Genomic DNA, 21,980 nt, shown 5'->3' on the forward strand with positions numbered 1-21,980 from the left:
CCTTGAAGTAGTACTTGCTTAAAAAAAAAAAAACTTTAACAACGTCAGTAGCAGTAGCAATTGTGTGGTAAAAAGTGAAAATATTGCCAGGCAAGGGCTGGGCTGCTTGCCACTCAGCAGCCAAAAGTTGGAACCTCAGGTTGTGGGCATCCTGGGATCAGGGAGCTGCCATCCCCAAAGCTCTATCTTAGGAAACTCAGGGGCACAAAGGGCTCTTAATGGTATGGAAAGAAGTGGAGTGAGTCCAGGAGCAGGAAGGCTACAGGCTGGGCTGAGCCATCACCGACCCGGGCAGTCATTTCCTTTTTATCTGCTGCCAGCACATCTCAGTTGACCTGACCTCCTGGTAGTAATTCCTAAATTTTCTTCAGTGAGGCTACTTTTCTGCAAATTAAGACCCCCAACAATGTCCATGTTTTGTAGTAGTTGTTGCACAGAACTAAAGAGTAAAGAAGGGAGTTACACACTCTGGTGTAATGTAGTGGTCACTGGCTGGCCTAGGAATTGTAAGTCCAAAGATGTCTGGAGTCTCGGTCGTTTTGATGCATCTTCTCTGTGCCAAGCATTGTCTTTCTCTACCTGGCTCATTTCGTTTAACATAATCTCCAGCTGAACCCATGTTGTTATCTATTTTTATTTTCATCTTAAGAGGAATATAAGGTAAATTATAGTATACACATTATTAGTTCTAATGTATAGTAGAACCCAGGCTTCAAGACGTACAGCTTTTTCTAAGTTTAAACTTTACAAAGGAAAAGATCATATGTAATTTATTATACTTTATCAATGACGTGCTTAAAAAAATAAATGGATTTTGAAAAAAAAAACTTCAATATTCAAGTGTCCTTTTCTTGTTTTCAGCTCACCAGGACATGATTACAGCTTCTCTAGTTTATCGAAAATAAAAGATAATATACACATCAACGTTTTTGATGAAGTGGTAATTGAGAAACATGAGGTAATGTAGGGAAAATGTCTGGTTAATGTTGAAATAATTATGAGGTCAAACTGAATGAAATCTTGGAACATATTTGTGAACTTATTTTGTTGTCTGTTTCTGAGACAGGAACTCACTGTGCAGCCCAGGTTGGCCTAAAGTCACTGTGTGGCCCTAGCTGGTCTTGAACTTCTAGCCCTTTTATTATGAGTATATGCCACCAGGCCCCGTATAACTTGCTTTAATGTGATATGTGTAATATTTTCTTAAAAAGGTTTGAGTCAATGTGCAATAAAGTCAGACACATGACAATCTACTCCAAATGTAACAAGTCATAGCAACCTATAAAGGAGATAGGATGGTGAACGGGCCAGAACGTGAGAGAAGCAGATGCTTAAGACTGACCTTTACATTTAAATATGAGCTTTTTAGTAGTAAAGACAGAAAGACAGGCAGAAAACCTCACAAATTTTTCATGATCTGATCAAAGAAAGCATACCACTCTACACAAGACACCAAGTTATTTTAGGACCAGAATTTTGTTGTGTTTGCTTTAATTTCAAAACGAATGACTGCCTTCCTGTACATTAGTGAAAAGTCCCAACCCAATGCCTAGTACTATAGCAAGCTCTGTAGTAAGTGTTAGCTTCCTTTCAGTTAGTGTGGCATGAAAAATATAATAGCTACTGTTTCCAGGTAAGTTAAATACTTTCGTATACATTGCTTTAAAACCATTGGAACAGTTACTAGTGGTAAGGTCCACCCTGCTCACTGCCTTCAAGCCAGTATTCCAGATGGCAGGTGGTAGAAAGGAATTAGACTCACTCAAGAGCCTTCCTCAGCTCGGAGTTCAGTCTTGAAGAGCTCGGATGTGCGGAGGGCTTTATCAGGATGGAAAGGATACTTAGTGAAATGACGACACCCTGAGTTAGGTCTTTGTCATCCCAAGTATCTCTTTTTTTCTTCTCTGAAACATTGCCACGCTTCTCAGCCACCTGGTGTTATCTCCTGTAGTTCTCTTTAGACAGACATCTTACTAACCAACACCCCCCAAGTTAAATGTTCAGCAGTTTACATGTGTGTGTTCTCTGATGAACAGAAGGAAGGGGAGTTATAAAAAGTCAACAGATGTTCTGGATTATGTGAATCTAAACCGAGAGCTTGTTGGAAGGTTCTACCCTTGGCGAGGGAAGAAGGGGACACCACCTAGCCAGCATGGTGATCAGTGAGGTGGCTAATGTAGGAAGATCGCACTCACGTCCATTTTTGTTAGTTTGTTTTTTGTTTTTTTGAGACGGAATTTCTCTGTGCTGCCCTGGCTGCCCTAGAACTTGGTCTTTGAACCAGGTCAGCCTTGAACTCACAAAGATCCACCTGTTTCTGCCTCCTGAGTGCTGGGATTAAAGGTGTGCTCCACCATCACCCAGTGTTAATCTAAATTGAAAGAAGTAATATTTAATATCTTAGCCATTTAGATGAGCCTTCTCTTCTAGGTATGTCCAACCTGTGGCCCACAGGCCACATGCATCCTGGAATAGCTATGATGAGCTCCAACCCACTTGCACATGACATCATACATGACATCAAAAAATTAGACACTCATACATTAGGACTTAGAATGCCAGGGAAAAGGGAAAAGGACAGACCTTGCCAAAGAATTGACATGGGGCGTGCAACCACCTTGTGAAAAGGACAACAGGAAGGGAAGGGGAAGGGGAATCGCTCTGCTGGGGACAAGGCCCTGGAGAACTGGCCCTCTTATGGCAGTTGGTTGAAGGCAGATGATTCTAACTGAGGGAGTGGAGGCTCTAGGTTGGAGAGGATGGATGAGACCCTGCAGTGCAGAGCTCAAGATTAGATTGTCAGACAAACTCTTAGCTGCAGCGCCTTCAAGCCAGTTTCCCAAGAATGTACGAACATTCACATCAAAACTGTACATGAATTCTTAGTAAAAGCCAAAGGTTAGGTATTAAATGGCCATTTGTTGACAGCTTGCGTCCAAGGATTTACTGTGAATATTTTTCTGGTTCTGTCTCAGTAGCTGGTTTGACAGATGGGAATAAGCCGACTGACATTGAACTTTATTGTAATAATGCGTTTCATTGTTCTGGGTCAGTCTGCACACGTCAAATGCTTGCGACATTGTTGGCACTCTGTTTAGAAGAGGAAACTGTATCGGCCTTTCCTCATGACTGCGTTGTAGGTAACTATAGATGAAGCATTCCGTTTTCCCACAAAGGATTAGAACAAGTGACGAGATCAGCGTCCATTTGAGAGAGAGTCTGGGTTGATTATTGATCACTATTCTGTTTGTAAATGTCTCTTTTTCTCTTTTCTCCTATGTTTTTTCTTCCTACTATCAAATCTTTTTTACTCCCCATGGATCTCCCCTTCATTACATACATATATACATAAACACACATGGACACATAAATAAGTATGTCACAGATTTTCAGCACTAGAGATGACAGAGCTGTTGTGAACTGCATTTGGAGCTGGGCTGGGCACTCCAGGCTTGGAGCCTGGGTTAACTAAACGATAACATCAACGTGATAGCTACAGAAAGAACTTAAATGAGCCCAGTGTTCAAATGATGGTTTAATTGCTTAGGAAAGGAAAGTAGGGTTGGGGAGTGTGTATGGAGAAAGTACAGGGGAGGGGAGAGGGGAGTGAAGGATGGGAAGAAAGGACAAAGGAGGAGAAAGGGTTCTTTTTAAAGAGTTCACAACACTAGCATATCATTATCAGTGGTCTTCCAATCTTTAATATACTGTTAGCCTCTTATCATTCCTGACTTTATCCAAGTACTTCTATTCTTTTGTTCTGATTTTATTATTTGTGTCTGTTTCTTAAAAAGATTTATGTTACTATTTATTTATGTGTCCATGTGTGTTTATGTATATGTGTATGCACAGGCCAGAGGGATGTCAGATCCCCTGGAGCTGGAGTTAGTTACTGGTGATTGAAAGCAGCCTGATATGGGTGCTGGGAACTCAACTCAGGTCCCTTGGAAGAGCAGCAAGTGCTTTTGACTACTGAACTGTCTCTCTAGCCCCTTGTGTCTGTTTCTAAGACAAGATCTTAAAATATTGTTCAGATTGGCCTAGAACTCATGATTCTTCTTCCTTAGTCCCCCAAAGGGAGAGATGACAGGTATGCATTAGCACACTCAAATTCTTTAAGATCAGGGATTTCTGAAATAAAAGGGGGTGGGGCTTATTTAGCTATCACAGCTCCTCGTCTCAAGGGGTCCTTGGGCAAGGTCCTGCGACAAAGCCTAACAGCACTTGCAAGTAGGTCAAAAGGACCCAAAAGCCAGGACATTTTTATAGTGAAAGTGGGGGTTAGGAGAGCATAAATCCCTCTTGTTGAACTTACACTGGCTGGATACAAGAAGGGCAGGAAAAGCTGGGACAGGAGAGTCTATAACTAGAGAGACTTGCTTCTGTTCGGTTGCCCTGGTCAGCAGGCTGTGCAACACGTGGCGCTAATGGCCTTGGTTCTGTTCAGCTTGTGTCTTGTTAACTGATTAATGTTCCCTGTTTTCCCTCCTCCTCTGGCCCTTGTGCTAAAATTTAGAACTTCACAGAACTTCTACCAGATTTCTCAACTTTTTTGAAAAAATTGTTTGAAGTTTTATACTTCATTCTGTGTTTTCCGTCTTATTTATTTCTGCTTGGAGTTTTATTACATTCATCTAATGTCCTAGTGACCATGACTTCTGAATTTATTTGGGCAAATGTGTTCAATATCTGTCTGTTTGGTCTCTGACTCAATCCTAAATAATAGAAGCCCTCTAAACCTCTGTCCTCATCTTTAAACTATCTTGGACTGAATATTTTCTACCTGACTTACCTACTATTTTTAATTTATATTATTTTCTATGTTTTATGATGTATTCTTCCTTAGTCTACAATTTTTGTATCTTACATGTTTACATTCTCAAATGTTTGAGAGATTTTAGTGTAAACTTTCAGTTTTACATTTTAGTTGCATCATTTACTTGCATGAGCAATCATATCATTTATTTTCTTGTTTCCAAGTTTTGTGGAATGACTGGTCCCACTCTAGGGCTGCCCTTTAACATTGGCTAATAAAACGAGCAGGCCCTGCCAGGCAGGCCAGGTTACAAAGAAGTCAGTCACAGCCTAAGACAAAAGGAAAGTGTCATTTTGATTTGCAAGGCCTAGGTGCTGAAATGGCGGCACTGAAAGTGTTAAACTGCCTCTTTGAAGATCTGCCTCCTGCTGACTGCCCTAGCAGGTACAAGAGGCTCCCAAACTGGTGATTTTGAAAATAAATTTCTTAGCTGTGTGTGGTTCAGGGCTGCACTTGGGAGGTATAGGTTCAAAGTCAGTCTCAACTACATACATGAGTTCATGGAGAGACCTTGCCTCAAAGGAATAAGACAGAGTGAGAGAGAAAGACACCCAATAAGATAGGGATGCAAACTGCACCCAAAGACACCACACAAACACACAAACACACAGAGACAGACAGACAGACAGAGACACAGAGACACACAGAGAGAGAAACAAAAAATGAATTGTTATACCTCTCTATGAGTTTGTAAAAGTATCCATCTTATGGGGCCATTTTTTGAGTTTGACTTCAATTTGCTTTAACAGGACCATTGTCTTAAGAGCTGCAGTGCTCACTCCTACGTACAAAAGAACTGGCTGGGCTCTGTCAGCTTCCCTTTCTCAGCTCTTCTGCAACAGTCTGAGGTAACAGAAAAGTTCTTTGCTAATTATTCCAAGATTTGTTTCTGTCTAATAAAAGCACTTTCTGATGTCATCGAGTCAGAGTCTGTGATTGACAGGTTGGAAGGTTATAAAAATGACCCTATATTACCAAGTGTCATGAGGTTTAGAGTACTTACAGGGTGTGACTATCTCTAGGGGATACTTGTAAACTTATTTCTTGCATTTTAAAAGTGTTAATTAAGACAGGAAATAAAGCAGCTAGTCCTAAGTTAGAAAGCAAAATTTGTATTTGCATAAAGGCCTTTCTAACGCCAGACCCGGGTGCCAAGACTTTTGCCTCACCTGCCTTGTTTATGAACTATGTCAGGTAATTATGAGCTCTGGCCTCTGCAAGACCCTGGGGGCTTCACTGTTTAAGTTCAATAGCAGCAATGAGCCAGCATGACCAGCAAGTGTGAAACTCCAGTCTAGACTCCAATTTAGGCTCAGTTACTTCCCTATTGAAAGATCTTAAGCAAGGTATCTAAAATCCCAGAAGCTATGTCAGACACGGAGGATTTGAAAAGTCAGAAGTGAGTTTCCTATCTCAAGGTCATTGTCTGGTGGGCAGGGGATTTAACATTTTGGTGCGTCATGGTATGCCATAGTATTTCGGTGGTATATGGGATAGATGGGGGGTTAACATCTTGGTGCAGTGTGGTATGCCATAGTGTTTTGGTGGTATATGGAATGGGGGGGGGGTTAACATTTTAGTGCAGTGTGGTATGGCCATAGTGTTTTGGTGGTATATGGGATGGGGGGTTAACATTTTAGTGCAGTGTGGTATGGCCATAGTGTTTTGGTGGTATATGGTGTTTTGGTGGTATATGGTGTTTCGGTGGTATATGGTGTTTCGGTGGTATATGGGATTGGGTCCTGTGAGTGGAAAGGGTAGCAGTAGAACTTCTCTCTTCCTGGGCCACTAGGACAGTGGAGGTGTAGGGTAACAGAAGAAGAATGTTTCAGTAACTTGTTTGTTTTGTTGTTGTTGTGGGATGTTTGCACACTGTGTGAAGATGTATTGCTGTGATTGGTTTAATAAAAAGCTGAATGGCCAATAGCTAGGCGGGAGGTATGGGCGGGACTCCCAGGCAGAGAGAGGAAGTAGGAGGAGATAATCGAGCACTGAGGAGACACAAGGAGGAGTTGGACATACAAAATGAAAGAAAGGTAAAAAGCTACATGGTAAAACATAAATGAATAAAAGCAGGTTAATCTAAGTTATAAGAGCTGGTGGGACAAGCCTAAGCTAAGGCCAAGCTTTCATAAATAACAATAAGTCCATGTCTTTATTTGTGAGCTGGCAGCCCAAAGAAAAGTTCAATCACAGTTTTTCTTACTTGACTCATTGAAGTAAACATTTCAATAAATTCACAAGTACTTGAGGGCATTTACGTGAGAATTAATCGTGTGTATATTAGTTAGGACTTGATTAGGTCAGGTACCACAAGAAATCAAGCATGGCTGATGTAAGTTGGGGGTCTATTTACCTCCCTAGTAAAGATGCCCGGGCAGCTGCTCAAGGATTGTCATGAACCCAAGCTGTCTTTACCCTTCTACTCCATGTCCTTACTATGTGTCCTTTATTCTCAGAAGGGCAAACTCTTCCCTTCAACTCCAGCTTCATAGCTGTGTTGTTACCAGAGGCAGGGAGAAAGAACAAGGCGATCGTCCCCATTTCAGGGAAGGAGTTCCTCAGCCATCCAGATTTCTGCCTACATTTTGCTTATGTGTCCACAGCCCTTCTGTCATGGCACCAACCGAAACTGCTGACTTTTTTGTTTTGTTTTTAGAGAAGCAGATCGTAGATAATAGCTGGAAGATAGGAAGATGTTATAGGCACTCGCACAAAGCCATAATGGAACATATTGCCGATAAAGAGATCCAAGTGTTGAGAGGCGCAGGGCTTCCTATAGTTGCGAATCTCTGCAGACATCTCTCAGCCTCAGACCAGGCTGTGTGATGGGCAGGTAGTTAAGAAGTGTGGGTTTCGAAGATGAACAAATATGGATTATAATCCTGGCTCCCCTACTCATTAGTTCTATGATCTTTCACAAATTATCAACTCTTAGAACCTCAAATCTAATACTTTAAATAAAGATGAGGGCCTCACTGACGAGAAAACCCTGCACCAGCACTTGGTACAGCGTCTTACATAGCACGGGCTCAGTAACCCCATTAGCTGCTGCCGCCCCTTCAGTTTCTCATCTACATTCATGATCCCTGTTTCCATCTTGCGCGGGGCTGTTTTTCCTGCCATTACATACCCCCCCCCCACGCACACACACACTCCAGACTCAAATGCAGAACATAAAGCGATCTTTCAGCATCTTCTTTGAGCCTGAATTAGATTTTCTTGTTTTAAGGTTTATCTTACTTTGGATTCTGTCTACATGTGTGGGTATGTGCTCGAGAGTCCAGATGAGGGCATCAAACCCCCTGGAGCTGGAGTTGCAGGCTGTTGTGAGCCCCCTGACATAGGCACTGGAGGCCACACCAGGATCCTTTGGAGGAGCAGGACACACACTTAACTACTGAGCCATCACTCCAGTACCTTAAATTAGATTTTCTAACCAATCACTGTGGTGTGGTGATCTGCTTCTTTAGTTTTTCTTATTTTTTCTCTCTTTGCAGAACACATATTGGTCTGGGGTCCAAAGTGTCAAGGGTGCCCATGGATCACCCTAGAGAGCCTGGTTATCCCCAGCAGGAGCCCATGTTCCTGGAAGCCAAGTCTCTCCTGGGGAGAAGACTGATCTGGGATATAGGTTTAGCTGATACTGATTCTCATCACGTGTTCTTTCAGATTAGCGGGACATTTCAAGTGAACATTCCGCCCGTTTTGCTTGGGTACACCTGGAGTAACACCTACGTCCCTCCTAGAGAAGACTGCAGTGGGCAGAATCCAAAAGAATGTACCTTCCTAAATATTTTTGCTACAATTGAACCTCAGATATCATATATCATGTTCAATCCGAAACTAGATGAGGTAGGTTCCACCCCGAATTGTTCTGAAACAAATCATCAAAAGAGTGGAAACTGTTTTTAAAAACCAGTTGTAATTTCAAAGTTGTAAGTAAGCAGTGGTTTTTCTCTTGTTTTCTGGGGGGATGGGGGGAGCGGCACGGTGTCAAACTATTTTAAATCTGATTCTAGTTTTTAGATCAAATGGACATTTTGCAGCGAGCACAGACTTTTACCAGGAACTGTAAGGCCATGTTTCCCAACCGAAGAGTCGTGACCACTGTTTTTAATGGTGAAGGGATGCAGGTCTTTGTAACAAGATACATCAAGGCGCTGAATCCACCGCAGCAGCTTCTGGATATATTTCTTCAGGACTCGAGTGCTACCCTTGTGAGTGACATTTTTTTTCTTTCAGTTACTGTTTTTAGCAGCTTCGTGGAGATTATAGCGCACGTGTGAAGAATCAGGTATATCTTTTATTTGGGGGTTAACCTAGGTGATTCGTTCTCTTCAGACAATTTGTTATTTGTGAGTTACAGAGCTCTCCTAACAGGATCCTGAGAGCTAAAAACCAAAGCCTGGGTTTAGGTTGCTTTTTACTGTACTCTGCTTTTCCATTGTGATTTCTTCATGCCGGTGCCTCTTAATACCCACTGCCCTGGAACTAACAGTATTCTAGGGTGCTCGTGGAGTACCGGGGGCATGTGACTTTATTGCATGAAGCTAAGGTATTCTCCAGCATCTGTGGAGCACTGTGGGGCCTGCATGAGGTCGTCAGTGCAGAGTCAAGGCTGTGCAGGAAGGGGATCTGTCACACATCACTGAATGTTAAAAGGGTTTCTGTGTGCTCCTTTTTTACCTTTGGGTCTCAGTCTGCCGAATGCTGGTGGGGAGGGGAATTCCTCAGTGTGGCTTGTGCTGTCGAGGAAGCAGGACACATCCCCTTCTCCAGCTGCAGCAGCTCCGTGTAAGTTTATAAGGAAAGAAACTCAGAAAAATTCTGAAGCAAAGCAAGTCAAACCTCCGCTGTTTTGCACCTTTTAAAATGTTGACCTGTTGATACAGTGTTACAGTATTTTAAATTCTAATAATTTATTACAATATAATGTAGTGCCTAGCAAGTGCTCTCTGGGTCAGGCCATCTGGGCCCAATCCCCATAGCCTCATGTAGAATATTACCATTGTGAGTCTGAACAAGTTACTTCATCACTCTGAGCCTGTTTCTCGGTCCCCTGAGAGGCCTGCCGTGTGCTCTGAGGGAGAACGTGTGTAAAGCACTGGGCTGGACAACGGACATACTCAGTGACGTCGGTTAATATTATTCCAGGACCTCATCGCTCGATTTGTATCTTTGATTCCTTTTACAACAGAAACATTAGATGAGAATGATGGTTTTGAAATATGGATGACATCAGAGGTAAGAAATGACATCGTATAGTTAAAATGTAAAATGCTTCTCACTTGCCTTTCCTCTTAAAGTAGCACTTCTTATGCAGTTTCTGCCTTGTGAGATGTGGAAGTATTTGATAACTCGTGGAGGCTTTCCAGCTCCTTAATGATTTATGGAAATAAATCATTAAGATGATTTGTTTTCAAAATTCAGAGTAATTCCTCATGAATATTTTTATTCTGTGGGAATTTTAGCAGTGCAGAATTAAGACATCCTCCAGAGCAGTGTGGATTGTCTCTGCGGAAACGGTCAGACTAATGTCTACAGCAAGCATGTCACTTCTCAAATGTGTCCCTGGTCCCCTCCTCTGAATGGAGAGCTCCTGCAGCTGTGCTCTTCCTTACCGTCCATTTTTGGTTCTTTGCAGACAGATTGCCAAGTGGAATACAGGACCCATGCAATATTTGACACACACTTAATATTATCTGGAATTTACATTTAACTGGGATTCTATATTTTTTTCCAAACCTGGAAACCTTCCTTCCTACCTTAGCTTTTATGGAGTGGCTTTTAAATTGACCCGCACTTATGCTGTATAAACATATGTCTCAGCTATACTCTCTTTGAAGCAGAGGGACACTTGTTTTTTATTTCCTCTCATACTTAAATTTAGCGTTAAACATCTAATATGTATTTTCAGCTGGATAGTACAAATATAAGAGAGAGCTGGTGTGGTGGTGGTGCACACCTTTAATCCCAGCACTGAGGAGGCAGAGGCAGGCGGATCTCTGTGAGTCCAAGGCCAGCCTGGTCTACGGAGGGAGTTCCAGCATAGCTGGAGAAATGTAGTGAGACTGACAAAAAGAGAAAGAAAGAAAAGCCCTGGGAGAGAACGGATGATCTGGAGCTGAGCTGACGGCTCTGCTAGCATCTACTTGGACTTCCTGAAGGGGTTGGATTTGGGCTAAAATGAACTAAGACATATAGAACTAACTTAATAGTTTACTTCCCTGCCTTCCACTAGGTGGGACTAAAGTGAATGTATGCAGATAGTTTTGCTCCAGGATCCAAAGATTGGTAATAGGTTTTCTGTACTTTGATAGTAGATCCCTACTGACATAGTAAACCAGATCGAGCTGAGTTGAAAAAGTAAAAGAACAGGTTTTGTGGAGGCCCAAAAATGTGAACCTATTTCCACCTTGTCTGAAGGTCAGAGAGTTTTAGCTTGCTCAGAGTTGTTGACAAGAAGTGTGGCTACGCACCCTGACCTAGGGTGTGGTTGCTTAGTGTTTGGGACATTAGGATGGTCCATGCAGGTAGGTCCACTTCCCCTTGATCAGAGAATTCTAGCATACTTCTGCTCCTTCTTTTGAATTAGGAAGTTTGACTTAGGGATGGCTGCCTTCAGGATACTTGATCTAGGGTAGGTTCACTGTATAAACAACAGAATGCTTTTCTCAAGAATTAATGCCTTGATGTCTAAAGTTTTGGAACAAATAATTGTTCAAGTTGTTTTCTGTATCATGTTAAAGCAGTCTTTTGTCTTCTGCCCCCTGTTGTATTGGGGTGTAAAAGTATATGGAAAATTAAACACAGGGATTTCAGTATTCACTGGAACTCCCTCTAGGTACTATTCTGTTTCTGTTTTATTATTTTCATTTGCATCTTCATTCTCTTTACTTATTTTTCTAATCTCCATGCCCCTACCCTGGTAAGTGGTATACTTTTCGAAGCTGGTCTCTGGTAAGGTTTATTTTGAGCAAAGTAACTCCCAGGTGAGTCCTCCAGAGATTGCGGCAGGAGAAGGAGCAGAAGACATCACGTCCCTGAACTAAAGGAGGAAACTTAAATACCATGTAGACAAGGGGTGATGATGTATCCTCCATGAACTGGGTTTGTGCCCAAGTATGGTATACTTTAGGCAGGGTCTTGGAGAGGAGCTACGGTGGCTACCAAGAATGCAGAACTGGGCTTTCGGTGCCTTTTCTTTGTTGGAGATTCTCTGAGAGGGTGGGGCTTGGAGAGAGAAGAATGAGGCTTTCTGGATCAAGCAGAAGTGAGCTGGAGGTTCCAGCCAAACAATTGAGACCAGGCAGAAATGCTGTTTTTTAATCTAGATTCCTTTGAGACTATCTAATCAAAACATGCTCAAGGGCATTATGGTCATGTTGAACATTTAAGAAGCTAGCTGAAAACAAGCATTCAGTCCTGCCCTGAGCATGACCTCCCTGACCACATCAGTGCCCATAACTAAGGTGTTACTACGTGGTTGAGACTCCTCCTGGCTAGTGTCTCTCCTTACTCTCTCTCTCTCCTAACCCTGTCATCTAGTGTCAGATGCAGCCGGGACACACTGGTGTGGCCGTATCTCTTGTTCGGCTTCCATAAAATGTTCCCACGCTGTTGAATAAACAGTTGATGCCCGGAGCTTGCCGGCATCCTCATGCCACCCCATCTGCCTGGCCTCTCTGGGGCTGGAATGACCTGGGGACTGTGTGTCTCATCAGCACGTAGTCACTCAACTGCAGATTGCTACTGTATCTCAGGGTGCACAGTAAAGAAACTGCTGGCATGACCACTCCATGATATGGCTAAGGCCTTTGTTGTAGATATGAGAGAGAGAACATCCAGAGTCATCTGAAGGTGTTCAGGGCAGAGAGAAAAAGAGGTAAACTGAAAATGGCCAGCAGGAGATAGAGAGTAGGAGAGAAAATAGTGAAGATAAGAGAGAGTTAGTGGGAGTTAGAGAAAGAGAGTAAGAGCATAGCAAGAGATATAGAGAGAATATATACATAAGAGAGAAAATAGTAGGACTAGTCAGATAAGAAAGATGAATAGCTGAGGGGAGGGAAGCCCATAAGCTGGAGGGAGCTTAGGGTGGGGAGGAGGTGGGAAGGGCTAGGATGCTTGTAATGTGAAACAGGCACCTGTGGCACTGAGGGAAGCTGGAGGCTAGCATGTGCTCTGACATAGTGGTAGACAGCACAGCAGCCATATGTCCCTTCCCAGCGGTAAGGGAAATGAGTCCTTCTGCAAATGGCAGCAGGTCCCTCAAGTGCCTGAAGACTGCTGGCTTTTATCTAAACACAAGAAGTCCTGTAGTCCAGTTTGAGCTCATCTCTGTATTTGGACAGCCCGAGAGACCTAACAGCTAGCTGTCGTTTGAACAATTAAGCCACATCAACAGAAGGTAGAAATCCAGAGTTTTACACAAAATTTTCCTTTTAAAATAATTCTAGGGACTAAGGCCATGGTGACACATACCTTTAATCCCAGCACTCCAGAGACAGAGGTAGCCATATCTCTGTGAGTTTGAAGCCAACCTGGTCCACATGGCAAGTTCCAGGACAGCCAGAGCTATACAAAGAAACCCTGTCTCAAAAAATTAAAGCAAACAAAAATATTCTAGGGACCAAACAAAACGTACTTATGACGGTGAGTTGTAGGCCACCAGACTGCCTTTCCCGCTGTCCCCCATTGCTTCTTGCTATAAGTCTTACCTGTTGTCCTATATCTGATCTCTTACCTCTAGCTCAGCTGTTCAGCTCTTTAGGGTAAAGATGTTTCTATTATGCTTCCTTATTTGGCATTATTTCTTCCTTATTTATTTATTTATTTATTTATTTATTTATTTATTTATTTATTTTTATGTATACAATATTCTGTCTACATGTATGCCTGCAGGCCAGAAGAGGGCACCAGACCTCATTACAGATGGTTGTGAGCCACCATGTGGTTGCTGGGAATTGAACTCAGGACCTTTGGAAGAGTAGGCAATGATCTTAACCACTGAGTCATCTCTCCAGCCCCATATTTCTTCCTTTTTTTTTTTTGAGTCAAATCCTTTATTGGTACAGGACAGTTGGTAGCCCCATGGCCCCAAACATTGCTTTTCCACAGATCCTGTGTGATTCCTTGTCAGATATGCTTCCTTGGAGCTCAGGGCAGTATAGTACTTGTTCTCAACAAAAATGCCCCATTTTAGATGTATATTGTCTAGCTATTCATATTAACTGTCTTATTATCAGAGTAGCCTGGTTTTTCAAGTTCCTGTTCTCTTCTCACATCTCATTGGAGCACTGTTTTGTTTTCATATTAATAGCAGCTGATAAAGTCAGGACACTTAGATGGAAGGAAGGAAGGAAGGGTAAGGCTCTAAATGTGTTCCTTGCTCTACTTGGCCTCCTCCTTCCTTCCTCCTCCTCTCCTCCTTTCGGAATATATTGCATTATGTTTGTTCCTTTTCTTTTGCCCAGTGCTGCATCAGTTTGGCTATTGGAAATAAGGAAGAACATGCCATACTTCTCTGTAATTTCTTTCTGTACTTCGGAAAGAAGGCGTTGGTGCTCCTGGGGACCTCAGTCCTAGAAGTAAGTGATGGGAAAATGTGAATAAACCAGATTTAAACTGTGTATTCGATAGAATTGGGGTGAACTAGAGAGTTTCATGGGCAAACATTTGTGACTTGGGGATAATGGTGGTTCACCAAAAGTCCTGCAGGGCAAAGAATAGGGTCTTTTTTTTTCTCCTTGTGAAACAGTGCTGCTTGATAAGGCCACTGGCACTATTATATTACATCATTCAACAGCAGCTGTTTATGGCATATGAGGGTTATGTAGCATCAGTTGCACGGAGCTGCGGCTGCCCTCACCCACTGCCATCATTCAGGGTTTCAGATACCACATTGGAATCCTTGAACAAACACACCAATAGTTTCTTCCAGGGTTTAACCTTACGAGAACTGATCAAAATACATCCTTACCGATGGGAAACATTCTACAACTCAGTTTAGATACTTGTGTATATTCAGAATATATACCCTTCCAGAAGCTGTCCTTTGTAGCTGCTTCTGTTCCTGCGTGGCTGTCTATCCACATGTCAGCACTTCCAGTCTTGCCTTATGTCTTGTTGCTGTTGTTTTGCCACTTCCCAATATCCCTTGCCATGGCTCATCGTTTGTCAAATTTGTTAACAGCCCATTGGTCCCCTGCTGTAGCTGTAAGTACCACTAGGTGGCAGTAAACACACTCGATCTCAATAAATACAAATATTTGTATTCAGGAAGGAATACCATAGGAGGCTAGTTTCACCTGAGTTCTGTGGTTCGGGTGACGCTTCCTCTCACTATGGAGAGATATAGAGAAGAACAAGAGCTCTGGGTCAGACACTGGGGACTTCAGGGCACACAGAGCAGTTTTGAGGGTGGCTGGGTTCGGGACAAGTGTTAGCACCCAGTAGCTTCCCTTAGGTAAGAGCTCAGCTTTGTTCACCTCTCAGATCCGAAACCTCTGCCCAGAAGTGGAATACTGCCTCTCGCAGCCACTGTACCTCCTTAAACTCCGACGTCCCACTAAAGAGGGGCAAAACAAATGTTCCTACCTCACAGAATTCAGAGCGGATTAAAAGGAAAGTCAGTGTGAATCTTAGCTTAAACAATAAATGTTAAATATTATTAACATTACTTGAAGTATTTATTTTTCACTAAGAAAGTGTCAACACTAAAAAGATACACGTAGAGAAAAATGACTATTGTGAAAACCTTTCAAATTGTATTTACTATTGAGAAGGTGCACGGCCTAGCACACGTGTGGCATGCGTGACACGTGGGAAAACTGTGGAGTGCTTTCTCCTTCCGCCTTCAAACAGGTCCCATAACTAGTTCTTAGTATCTTTCCTAAATAAATATTTGTCATTATTAATGTAGTTATGGGGGAACAGCATGCCAAGGTGCACATGTGGAGGTCAGAGGAGAACTCCGTGGGCTTGTCCCTGCACATCTACGTGAGCTCCCAGGATGGAACTCAGATCACTAGCCTTGCTGGGCAAGTGTCTTCACCTGCTGAGCCGGCTCCCCAGCCCTGGGCTTCTAATTCATTAGGTTGCCTTCCCGTATACTTTAGCTTCTAGTTCCCAGCCTTGCTTTCAGTTTAGTGCATTTTAAACTCCTTTAATGATTCCCTCTTAGTCTTAGGCCAGTTTATCGTCCCTTACTCTGCCTGGTATTGAGTCTCTGGTATATTCTAACCAAAGTGAGGTCCCACAGCTCTTTTGTGTGAATCAGACAAAAGTGATCCCGTCACAGATTGCTGTAGGACAATTTGCTAGACCGTAGTCTGTTAGAGAGTCATCGAAGTGTATCGATTTTGTTAGAGTAATAAATTTTATTGCCATCAGTGTACTCTACAGAACTCCCAAGGGTGGTACTGGGTCACAGGTTCTCTGAATGTAAATCGTCATACTACCTGGGTCTGAGGATTTCTGGAACTTTCTTGTTTTGGGTATTTTTGGTTTTTTTTAGAGGTATTGCTCGTTTATTTGTTTTGTTTTTGCTGCTAGGTTTTTAAACCCCCAAAGAAACTTTTAAAGTTCAGAATAATTATTATATAATAATTATAGAAGGTAGTAAAAAGCACAGAAAATATGACTGAATCTTTTTCCTTATGCAGGGCCATGTGGCTTTTGTATTAACCCAAGAAACTGGAGAGTCTTTGCTTTGGAATCCGTCAACGGGGCAGTGTCATAAGCAGTTTGACCCATTTTGCCCCTTGCAAAGTGTGGATTGTTTGTTCAATGATAGGAATGTAAGTGTATGAAGGAAATATTTTGAGTTATTTCATCACACCATCCTGAGCACGCAATAGAATCACCCAGGAACTTAGAAGTGGTGGTTCTCAGAAGTCTGTGGGGTCAGAGATCAGGCCACCCTTTACCCTTAAAGCCAGTCTGTAGAGCTTCCAAGGATAGCACTACCAAGCTAATGCTGCCCTTGCAGCGCCCTGGAACCTGCTTCTTCCCAGGCCTCCCTTGGCTTCCTCCACTTTGTTGAGTACCAGGCTCTAACATCTGCACCATTCTTAGCCGCCATGGGTTTTGTGTTCCCGTGGGTTTACACCGACGTTTTGTTTATGTATTTATAGGTCTGGTTTAATATTCAACAAAATAATACACCGATGGCTGTGCATTTTGACTACTCAAAAGAAAGCTTCTGGAAACAGTTGCTGCCAAAAGACTTCCCGGGGACAAAAGCCCAAAGTGTACAGGTAAATACTCTTTCAAGTGCACCTGCAGGAGAGTTACTAGTGCTTCTAATCTTTGTCAGTTGTGGCAGCCCATGGGTGTTGAATTGCTCGGCAATGTTCACCAAAGATGAATCCTCTGCCATCCAGCTTATGTTTGTTCTACTTTGACCCCTTTTGTGTATCTGCAGAAAAAAAGAATTTGAGAAAAGAAAATGTCATCTTGAGTGTTATATAGATCTTATAACCATTGTAATGTTCAACATGGCATAGTGGGTTTTTATGTCTGGTGATGATCAAATATAAAAAATTTATAAATAAAAGTGCTTCTCTGAACTCCAAACAGTAGAAGTTATCTTGTGGACTGAAAACAGGACATAAATAGTACCAGCGAGTGTGGCTGAAGCAAGGGTGGCAGCAAGGTCTAAGACCACTTCAGCAAGAGAAGGAGCTAGAGCAGGCATCCCCCTGAAACCAAGGACGAGGATGGAATGCTCCTTCTCCTTACTCCTGAAATAAGATGGGAAGAAAAAGCCTGGTGTTCAGAACCTACCCAGGATCTAAATGTTGTGGCCAGCAGATCTGCACTGTGATTGCTAGCACTGTCCGGATTGAGGGCTATGGAGTGCCAGAGTCAAGGCAGTTACAGAGTCCACAAACTAGGAGCTATGTGAGCCAAGAGAAAGGGGAAGGAGACAGTGAGGAGGAGAGAAGGCGAGAAAATAGGATAATAGGCAAGAGATTAATCATAGAAGCCGAAATTCACATGTGCAGCCGCACTTATAAGCAGGGAAATATGACAAGAGAAAAGATGTGTGATCATACCAAGTGTTAAAAAGCAGAGACTAGGGCAAGTGCAAGCTGCCTGGTGCCATGATACAGTCGAACATCCGCCAGTTTAACCACCTAGCTCTGTGCCCTGGAGAACCTGCACATGGAGAAAAACACAGCGGTCAGCAGAGAAGCAAATGGATGAACCGAATGAAACAGCAAGGAATTAGAAACAGTTACAACTTCTAACCTGGTCTGTGGATTGTGGAATATCATACAACGAATTCTCCCATGGCCCTGGGAAATGTCTGAACCAGCTTGCACAAGTTCTCATCAGTGTGCGTATTACCTTAGAGTATAAGGGTGGATCTGCATATCAGTAGCTCTTCTAGCTCCCCAATTCCAATTGCAATTCCCAGCCAAGGTTGAGAAATGCTGGCCTAGAACTATGCACATCAACAGAGTGGATAGAAAAGGTGTAATGTAAAGAAAAATGTGAAATAAGGCACAAAGTACAAACTCCTTAAGTTTGAAAACTACATTGTGTGCATATGTACATATATACACTTTCATTTTTTCTTTTTTTAAATTGATTTTATTGAGCTATACATTTTTCTCTGCTCCCCTCTTTTCCTCTCTCCCCTCTCCTTCATCCCACTCCCATGGTCCCCATGCTCCTAATTTACTCAGGAGATCTTGTCTTTTTCTACTTTCTACTTCTCATGTAGATTAGATCCATGTATGTCTCTCTTAAGGTCCTCATGATTGTCTAGGTTATCTGGGATTGTGATTTGTAGGCTGGTTTTCTTTGCTTTATGTTTAAAAAACACTTATGAGTGAGTACATATGCTAATTGTCTTTCTGGATCTGGGTTACCTCACTCAATATGATGCTTTCTAGATCCATTCATTTGCCTGCAAACTTCAAAATTTATTTATTTTTTTTTTTTGCTGTGTAGTACTCCCTTGTGTAAATGTACCACATTTCCCTTACCCATTCTTCAGTCGAGGGGCATTGAGGTTGTTTCCAGGTTCTGACTATGACAAACAATGCTGCTATGAACATAGTTGAGCACATGTCCTTGTGGCACGGTTGAGCATCCTTTGGATATATACCCAAAAGTGGTATTGCTGGGTCTTGAGGAAGGTTGTTTCCTAATTTTCTGAGAAATTGCCATACTGATATCCAAAGGGGCTGTACCAGCTTGAACTCCCACCAGCAATGCAGGAGTGTTCCCTTTACCCCACATCCTCTCCAGCATAAGTTGTCATCAGTGTTTTTGATCTTGGCCATTCTGACAGGTATAAAATGGAATCTCAGAGTTGTTTTGATTTGCATTTCTCTGATGACTAATGATGTTGAGCATTTCCTTAAGTGTCTTTCAGCCATTTTAGATTCCTCTGTTGAGAGTTCTCTGGTTTAGGTCTGTACTCCATTGTTTTTATTGGATTATTTGTTCTTTTGATGACCAATTTCTTGAGTTCTTTGTATATTTTGGAGATCAGACCTCTGTCTGATGTGGGGTTGGTGAAGATCTTTTCCCATTCTGTAGGCTGTCATTTTGTCTTGTTGACCATGTCCTTTGCTTTTCAGTTTCAGGAGGTCCCATTTATTAATTGATTCTCTCAGTGATTCTCTACTGGGGTTCTATTTAGGAAGTGGTCTCCTGATATACACTTTTATGTACACTAGATTTGGAAAGGCATTGATGGAAATGCTAAATAACAAATTCAGGTTAGAGGTCACCTTTAGACTGGCGGGGGGGGGGGGGCGGGGAAGAGCATGTCAGAGAGCAGTAAACATAGAAGGACAGAGAGTGAGCAGAGTGCACATGTGTGCTGACGCCAGGGAAACACTTCCCAGAAGACATCTCCTCAGTGATGCTGGCCTCTTCCCAGTCTTCAGCTCCAGCTGACCAGACACCACAGAGTCTTCACACAAATGGCCGGGTAGTCTTTGCTTCCCTCTCAGGGTCTTTTCATACAACAGTTGTATCTTCTAAACTCGTACAGAACAGCCCACTGAGCTCTCAACACTCAATCCTTGTCTAGCCCAAAGTTCCAAAGTCCTTCCACAATCAACTCCCCAAAACAACATGGTCAGGTCTCCCAAAGCAGCACCCCACTATCCTGGTACCAATTTCTGTCTTAGTCACTGTTCTATTGCTTTCAAGAGACACTATGACCAAGGCAACTATTATAAGAGAATGCATTTAGTTGGGGGCTGGCTTACACTTTCAGAGGTTTATTCCATTATCATCATGACAGGGAGTATTGCAATATTCAAGCAGACACTGGAACAATAGCTCAGAACTGTATATTCATAGAGAGCTGTCTTATCTTTGTTCTTTAAAAAAAAAAATCTAAAGTAAGGACCAGAAAAGGAGCTCAGAGGTAGAGCACTTGCCTATCAAACTTGAGGCCCTGGGTTCAGTTTTCAGTACTGTAAAATAAATAGATAAATTAAAAAAATTGAGAAAAAATCTAAACAAATCTAGAGGAACCTAATGTTTATTCATGGCTGTGTGGCCGTATGTTGGGTATGTATTCATATGTCATTCTCCATGAGTGTCTGTCAATTCAAGGCAACTCATAGTATCAAAAAGAATGCATAGTTCCAGGGGCCAAAGTCAAGAATACCAAGGAGTATAGAATTTTCCCACCTTCAGAGTATTTCCCCATCTCCTATGAAACAACCGCTGTCCACCAGCTCCTTGTGCGTTCTCCTAAACATTCCCCACGCAGATCAAGCATATGTGTGTATTTTCGTATTTCCTGTTTGAAGTGCCATTTTTAAAAAAGGGAAATGTGCTTATCTTTCTTGAGCAACCACACATACAGCCTGCACAGTCCACGCTTCCTCTGCTACCCTCTAGCCGCGCTGCTGCCTCCTAGAGAGAGCTTTGTGTTTTGTTTTTGTCTGTTTAGTTATTTCTTGTCCAGTCAGGAGGTATTCAGTGGTTTTCTCTTGGTGTTGTTTTACATGTAGCTGCCACAAGGTAAAAAACACATCCCTATTCTTTGACCTTACATTTTCAAGGAGGAAAAATAAATAAAAATAAAAAATAATAAATAATAAAAAAAAAACGAATCCGGCCCCCAGCACTAGCTCGTGCTAGAGGTGAGTGCTGCTGCAGAAGGCATGAATATGAGGGAGCGTTTTTTTTTTTTTTGTTTGTTCTTTGGGAGCTCATAGCAGGAGGAGGGAGGAAAGTTCCGAGGCTTCAGCAAAGTGTCTGACAAGCTAAGCGAGCAGAACTTGCCTCCTTGGATTTCAGGGAAAAGAATAGCCTCCAAGGGATAGCTCGCAGTGACCACCTGCAGTGGCCAGGAAGTATCTTTCCAGGAGCTTCCAGAACATCTTGGTTGCTGCATAAACAGATGGGTTGAGGGATGAGAAAATGCTGGTAGGGACTTGAGCCTTAATCTTCAGGGAAGTCAGAAGCCAGCATCACCACAGGAAGCCATGATCTAATGCAGGCTCTCAAAAGCTTCTGTGATTGTTGGGCTTGTGTCTGTGGATTTTTATGGTGCTTGGAACTAAACCCAGGGCTTTGTGCATGCAAGGCAAGCACTACCATTGAGCTGTGGCTCTCTCCAGTCAGTCTCCTGCCCTACCACATTCATCCCAGAATAAGCCTCTCTCTGACCACTATTTTACATCATCAAGAACACACCTTTCTGTGTAATACAAGCACATCCAGACACCCAGAGCCCAGATAAACAGGCAACCTTTTAGTAGTTCTGAGGAGCACAAGTTCCTGCAAAGAAAGGTACCTTTGGCAAAATTGGAAAGCTCACAAAACCCCTATCCCACGATTTACCAAGTCAACAGACTGAAGGGATTCACTAATCCACAAGACTTGCTCCAGGGTAGATAATGGTTTTCAGGTCAGGGAATCAGTCCCCCTGCTCTGTACGGAGTAGCTGCAGCCCCCTGGAGGTGTCTCTGGAGTTCAGACTTTTACTTGCTCAGCTGTGTTCAGTGGGCCTGAGTCTTCTCTTTACTGTAGTAGCTGTCCAGCCACAGAAAGCGCCAGATTCATCTGGGAGACTTGTCAAAGCACAGTTTCTGATTCAGTGGGCATGAAGGCAGAACTGGGAGTTCACAGTTTTAACAAGGTCCTGTCTGGGGTTGGCCCTGGGGACAGTTTGGGA

The 21,980-nt window shown here is 42.7% G+C and overlaps 1 protein-coding gene across 1 annotated transcript in view; it reads left to right on the forward strand.

Annotated features, from left to right (window-relative positions):
- Cc2d2b (coiled-coil and C2 domain containing 2B) overlaps positions 1 to 21,980 on the forward strand; it is a 78,882-nt gene that overhangs the window by 50,813 nt on the left and 6,089 nt on the right. Inside the window, exons 24-31 of the mRNA XM_075975089.1 lie at positions 862 to 958; positions 5,566 to 5,664; positions 8,489 to 8,671; positions 8,839 to 9,036; positions 9,974 to 10,063; positions 14,293 to 14,406; positions 16,483 to 16,617; positions 16,954 to 17,076. Coding sequence (XP_075831204.1) covers positions 862 to 958; positions 5,566 to 5,664; positions 8,489 to 8,671; positions 8,839 to 9,036; positions 9,974 to 10,063; positions 14,293 to 14,406; positions 16,483 to 16,617; positions 16,954 to 17,076 — 1,039 coding nt within the window. The remainder of the gene's footprint in view (positions 1 to 861; positions 959 to 5,565; positions 5,665 to 8,488; positions 8,672 to 8,838; positions 9,037 to 9,973; positions 10,064 to 14,292; positions 14,407 to 16,482; positions 16,618 to 16,953; positions 17,077 to 21,980) is intronic.

Source organism: Microtus pennsylvanicus, chromosome 5, assembly GCF_037038515.1.
Source record: "Microtus pennsylvanicus isolate mMicPen1 chromosome 5, mMicPen1.hap1, whole genome shotgun sequence".
Lineage (NCBI taxonomy): Eukaryota > Metazoa > Chordata > Mammalia > Rodentia > Cricetidae > Microtus > Microtus pennsylvanicus.